At 41.0% G+C, this 6348-nt stretch overlaps 1 protein-coding gene across 1 annotated transcript; it reads left to right on the forward strand.

The window, feature by feature from the left end:
• Nucleotides 1-2767: 2767 nt before the first annotated feature.
• LOC131672137 (uncharacterized) lies at nt 2768-5431 on the forward strand. Its single transcript, XM_058949151.1, has 5 exons — nt 2768-2846; nt 4044-4262; nt 4333-4755; nt 4856-5014; nt 5094-5431. Exons 2-5 carry the CDS (start codon nt 4052-4054, stop codon nt 5429-5431), a joined length of 1131 nt encoding a protein of 376 aa, XP_058805134.1. The 5' UTR covers nt 2768-2846; nt 4044-4051.
• Nucleotides 5432-6348: the final 917 nt, after the last annotated feature.

The following is a 6348-nucleotide window of genomic DNA, read 5'->3' on the forward strand; positions in this document are numbered from 1 at the left end:
AAAAATCGGGCATAGGTTCCCCTGCGGCTTGCGCCTTTTCGATTCGCCAAAAGGCCCAAGCCGCAGAGTTATCCCTGTCCCGATTAAAAAATCGGGCATAGGTTCCCCTGCGGCTTGCGCCTTTTGAAAGGTCCCCAGGAAAGTCGCAAATCGCCGAGTTATCCCTGTCCCGATTAAAAAATCGGTGACAGGTTCCTCGGCGATGTGCGACTTTCCCCTCCCCCCGGGATCCCAACCCCTTGAAAAAAACCCACCCCCCTTAAAAAAAAAAAAAAACCAGTACGACGAGGAAGTTTCCTCCCTCGAAACCTGGCAAAAAAAAAAAAAAAAAAAAAAAAAACCAGTACGACGAGGGAGTTTTCTCCCTCGAAACCTGGCAAGCATGCAAATATAAAATGTATAAATACATGTATAGTGCAGGGGTCGCGAACCGTAGGAACAATCACGTTTCCCGACGGATCCTACAACGTGATTGTTGCATGTCAGAAATATGCAAGCCAAATGATGTGTGAATCCGCCTTCGCTTCGGCCGAAACCGATCCAGCGGCTCTACACATCATCCCCGGTGACCTCTTCCAACCGATAAGGGAAATCTGCACCCGGGCTCGTCAGAGTCACCGGGCTCAACCCTATATCTCGGGATCGAAGGCCCAGTCACCGGCCGACTCAGCATATCCCTGACACACGGGATCCTCTTTTTTTTTATATAATTAATAATACAATTATACTCACCGAGGAACTGCTGCTGCTACTGTTGCTGCTGCTGCTACTGCTGCTGCTGCTGCTGCTGCTGCTGCTGCTGCTGCTGCTGCTGCTGCTGCTGAAAACCTGAAAAATAAAAAAAAGAGATTAAATGAAATGTGAAATTTGATGGATGCATTCGTTAAGCGACGCACTATATTGGAAGCCTAGTGCAGCACAGTGAAGGTAAGTAAACTTACTTTCAAAGTGCTGCACTAGGCTTCCAATGCAGTGCGTCGATTAACAAATGCAACCGACAAATTTGACTATCAAAGTTTCCTTACTTTGATAGTCTGCTGGGGATGATGATAATCTAGAGAATCTAGAATCTGAAAAATAAAAAGTTGTTGCTGTCAGTCGACGTATCTGACAAAAAAAAATTTCCACGAAGTAAAAAGTTGCACGAATGTTTTATGTGTAGTCTCAACTGCTTTTATCGAAATAATCAACCAATTTTATGCAAGTCGTTTTTGAAGTTTTGAAATTACTGAGATCTATTTTAAAAACGACAAGAATGTGCATACCAAACATATTTTACAAAAATAATTCAGCAATCATACTTTAATCTTACAACGTATTAATTAATTACATTTGTTCATAAAATTGGTTGATTATTTTGATAAAAGCAGTTGAGACTACACAAAGCTTTCGTGCAACCTTTTTACTTCGTTGAAAGTTTTTTTTGTCAGATTTCACTGATTTCAACGTAAGCTATTATATATATTATTTCTCGATTGCAATTTACTATCAATCAATACAGTATCGATAAAGATAAATTTTATATTCTCTTATAAGGCTCAGTGTGAATTATAGTTCAACTGCTTAGATATCTCAGCTGATGCGCTTATACATGAGCGGCTGCTGAAGGCTCGCGCATGCGCAATAGAAAATGTTGAACACTGGAAAAGAAAAAAGATTCTGACCACCTCACGAAAAAGATTATGAAAAATAACGTTAACAAGTTTTTTGCAAGCGTGATTTCGTAATTTTGAGCAAGTTTATGTTTAATTAAAGCGTTAAGAATTAACTAATACGAAAATTTGCATGTATTTTTCTAATAAAGCTGCAGGTTGTCTCGGTGCATTTTGAATTCAACGTATATAGGTAGTCAGCACCATCGGCATTAATGCCACAGGTGGCTGCCGCGACTCTTGATAAATATAAATTATCCAAAGGTAATGTACATGTAAATTGTGCAACAGAACCAATGTCACTGTTGGATCACGTAATACCAAAAAATATACTCAAGAAAATTAAAGTCCAAATATCTCGCGATGCAAGTGAGATAGAGCTAAACTAACGATTTTTGCGGGTTTCTAAGGGAAAAAATAATCACTTGGCGTTCAAGAAAATAGTACTACTTGTATATTTCTCACGGAATTTGCAAGTCCGAAAATTTTGTGACCACTACATCATACCTACTGTTGAACACGACTATCATAAGAGCGCTCTCACAAAATTTTCAGAGTTGCAAATTTCGAAAGAAATATACAAGTATTACTATTTTCTGAAACGCCAGGTGATTATTTTTTCCCTTAGAAACCCGCAAAAATCGTTAGTTTTGCTCTATCTCACTTTCATCGCGAGATATTTGGACTTTAATTTTCTCGAGTATATTTTTTGATATGACGTGATCCAACGGTGACATTGGTTCTGATGCACAATTTCCATGTACATTACCTTTGGATAATTTATATTTATACGTCGACCGACATCAACAACTTTTTATTTTTCAGATTATACATTCTCAAGATCAACATCCCCAGTAGATTTGAACAGTAAGGAAACTTTGAATGTCAAATTTGTCGGTTGCATTCGTTAATCGACGCACTGCATTGGAAGCCTAGTGCAGCACTTTGAAAGTAAGTTTACTCAACTTCACTGTGCTGCACTAGGCTTCCAATACAGTGCGTCGATTAACGAATGCATCCATCAAATTTCACATTTTATTTAATCTCTCTTTTTTATTTTTCAGGTTCTCTTCGTCGTTGGAGTTCGGTAGCAGGAGGAGGAGCAGCAGCAGCAGCAGCAGCACGGGCAGCAGCAGCAGCAGCAGTAGCAGCAGCAGTAGCAGCAGCAGCAACAGTAGCAGCAGCAGTTCCTCGGTGAGTATAATTGTATTATTAATTATATAAAAAAAAAGAGGATCCCGTGTGTCAGGGATATGCTGAGTCGGCCGGTGACTGGGCCTTCGATCCCGAGATATAGGGTTGAGCCCGGTGACTCTGACGAGCCCGGGTGCAGATTTCCCTTATCGGTTGGAAGAGGTCACCGGGGATGATGTGTAGAGCCGCTGGATCGGTTTCGGCCGAAGCGAAGGCGGATTCACACATCATTTGGCTTGCATATTTCTGACATGCAACAATCACGTTGTAGGATCCGTCGGGAAACGTGATTGTTCCTACGGTTCGCGACCCCTGCACTATACATGTATTTATACATTTTATATTTGCATGCTTGCCAGGTTTCGAGGGAGAAAACTCCCTCGTCGTACTGGTTTTTTTTTTTTTTTTTTTTTTTTTTTGCCAGGTTTCGAGGGAGGAAACTTCCTCGTCGTACTGGTTTTTTTTTTTTTTTAAGGGGGGTGGGTTTTTTTCAAGGGGTTGGGATCCCGGGGGGAGGGGAAAGTCGCACATCGCCGAGGAACCTGTCACCGATTTTTTAATCGGGACAGGGATAACTCGGCGATTTGCGACTTTCCTGGGGACCTTTCAAAAGGCGCAAGCCGCAGGGGAACCTATGCCCGATTTTTTAATCGGGACAGGGATAACTCTGCGGCTTGGGCCTTTTGGCGAATCGAAAAGGCGCAAGCCGCAGGGGAACCTATGCCCGATTTTTTAATCGGGACAGGGATAACTCTGCGGCTTGGGCCTTTTGGCGAATCGAAAAGGCGCAAGCCGCAGGGGAACCTATGCCCGATTTTTTATTTAATCGACACTAGTCGCGGGGTGCTGTAAATATTTGTAAATAATTCGTGCCCTATTGATTTATTGTGCTATTTCATAGCGTGTGATGTATTTCTTCAATTACCATAAAGTTCGAAATTCGATTTTTTCAAAAATCGCTATGAACTATCATTATTGATCTTTAAAATTTTTTTAAAACGTTATACATTTATTATTATGTCGATAAGAGTTGACGGAAAAACGAAAAAAAATAGTGAAATCATAGTATGCCTTGAACTTTGCTCGAATTATTCCAACAGCTGTAGCTTGAAAACGAGTACCACGACCCCCACTTTTTATGATTGCATTAGGTCTCTCTCTATAGCTTGAATAACATACTAGACAATTGTATTACAGGCGCAGCAATGGCGGAAAAGTTACCGATGTGGCTACAGAACCGGTTAGATCACGTGAATGATCGACTGGCGGTGCGAGGTCAACAAATTGGTCCCGATGCCTTACGCAATTTACCGAACCGGTCATTTAAGAAGAATGTACCAAAGAAGCTGCAGTACAAGAAAAATTGGAGAAATTTGAATCGACCTCGGCAAGTCCAGATGATCGACGATCTTACATGTATATACATATTTACTTATTTAATAATTCCACACGATCTCACGTGCTATAAAACATATAATTATTTCAGTGCCAAATGCTCCGGCAGCAGTCGTTGGTCAAGCTATCGGTGTTCAACCTGCAGCAATCGATCCTCCTCCTGGTGTTGAGCAACTTGCTACTGCTGAGATTGTCGATGAACCCTTTGTTGATCGAGAACAACAGGTGCTTGAACAACATGCAAATGTTCAAGATCAACAAGAGATCGATCAATTGCCAGCAGCTGTTGACGATCAACAGGAGGTTGATCAATTGCCAGCTGCTGTTGACACCAACGATGGTCGATTCAATGCTCCAGCACCAGATCTGTCGCCAGTCGTTTTACTGGTTCGATTGCCTGCTTCTGCATTTGATGCTGCAAAGTCTCTCGATTCCACTGCTATACCAGATGCATCGCCAGCTGCAGTTGACGACACTGGACATGATGAAAAGGCATCCGATACCGAATCTGACGGTAAGAATCCTCGTTATTTCAATCTCGTTGTTTCAATGGTTTTACGGATTTAATCAATATCATTCGAGATTGTCATCATAACAATACATTCCAACTACAGATGACGATCCACAATCTGTGACCTTGGATGTGGACAAACGAAGCAGCTCTCGAGCGCCAGGAACAAGCGGGCTAAAAACAGTCGGTGTTGCTTCTCCTGAAGCATCACTTAACGTGCCAACGTGGGAAGACATGGTATATTCAGATAGCGATTGGGACGGTAATAAATGAACTAAGTTTACACCTCTATTCGATTGCTAAAGGTTGTTGTTGCAATCGTTACTATATTTGTTACTTAGACGGAGATCCAACAATCGAGATACCGGACGTGGAAGCTGAAAATGATGGGGAAGATGTCCAAAAACCATCGCGACAATGGAGACATGAGGAAGAAAAAGTGTTGTTGCACTGTCTGGTTTCCGATAGGAGCACTCTTGCGAAAATCAAAGATAACTGCAAAATGCAGAAAATTTGGTTGAATGCCCAGGAGTACATGAGAGAAGCAGGTTTTTCTCGTTCGGCTAAGGCATTCGGGCATAAGGCCAAAAGTATCTGCAGATTGCCAGTAGCGACTTTGATGGCAAAGTATGCTTTGTCAGTAGATGATGCGAAGTTATTCCACTGTCTGTGGCAGTAGTTATGTCCTGTGTGTATATATAAATTGATGTATAAGTTAATTTTTCCCCTAAAATTGATTAAAAAGCAGTTTTTTCAAAAATGTATATTTTTTTCTCGAGTGGCCCAAAAGCGCGAAAATACCTCGAACTAGTAATTGGAAACCAGGTATTTCCGCGCAATCCCTAATGCTGCCATAATGACGAATTATGCCGGTCCCAAGCCCGGAAAAAAAGCAGAGGGGGGACTTGTGAGGGCCCTATTTGGCCGATCACCCTGATCACTCTGATAGGCCTGATCACTCAGGCCAAATCACTCAAGTGCTCCAGCGTATCTTGTAGAATTTGGGTTATTTGGGTTATTGGGTTATTGGGTTGGAAAACTTATTTTTTGTGGAATTTTGCCTGGAAAACGGAGAAATGAACTCTGGAAACTTGAAATCTATTTGGAAAACTTTAAATTCTCTCGGAAAACTCAAAATTCATTCGGAAAACTGTATATTTACTCGGAAAACTTTTAAATCTTCCGGAAAAGCGTGTATTTCTGGAGGAAAACTAAAAAATAACCCAATAACCCAAGTAAATTCAATATTCTAGTAACCCAATAACCCAATAACCCAAATAACCCTATTACTTCAACATTCTATTAACCCAAATAACCCAAATAACCCAAATAACCCTTTAAACCGTACCCAAAAGACGATTGGGTTTATATATATGGAATCGGTGAAAATCGAGGGAAAGCGCGGAATCGAGACGGGACCAAGTGGAAACTGTTTTTTAGCCAAAAATAAGGATGTAAATCGGTGTTTCATTTTTACCGCTCGTTTAAGGTTATTCAATAATAACCTAATAAACCAATAACCTTTTTGGGACTTGTCCAAATTCCGGTGTTCGAATAAACCAATAACCTTTTTCGAAATTTTCGAAATTTCCATTA

This window comes from Phymastichus coffea, unplaced genomic scaffold (genome assembly GCF_024137745.1).
Source record: "Phymastichus coffea isolate CEN01 unplaced genomic scaffold, Cenicafe_Pcof_1.1 PCOF00143, whole genome shotgun sequence".
Classification (NCBI taxonomy): Eukaryota; Metazoa; Arthropoda; class Insecta; order Hymenoptera; family Eulophidae; genus Phymastichus; species Phymastichus coffea.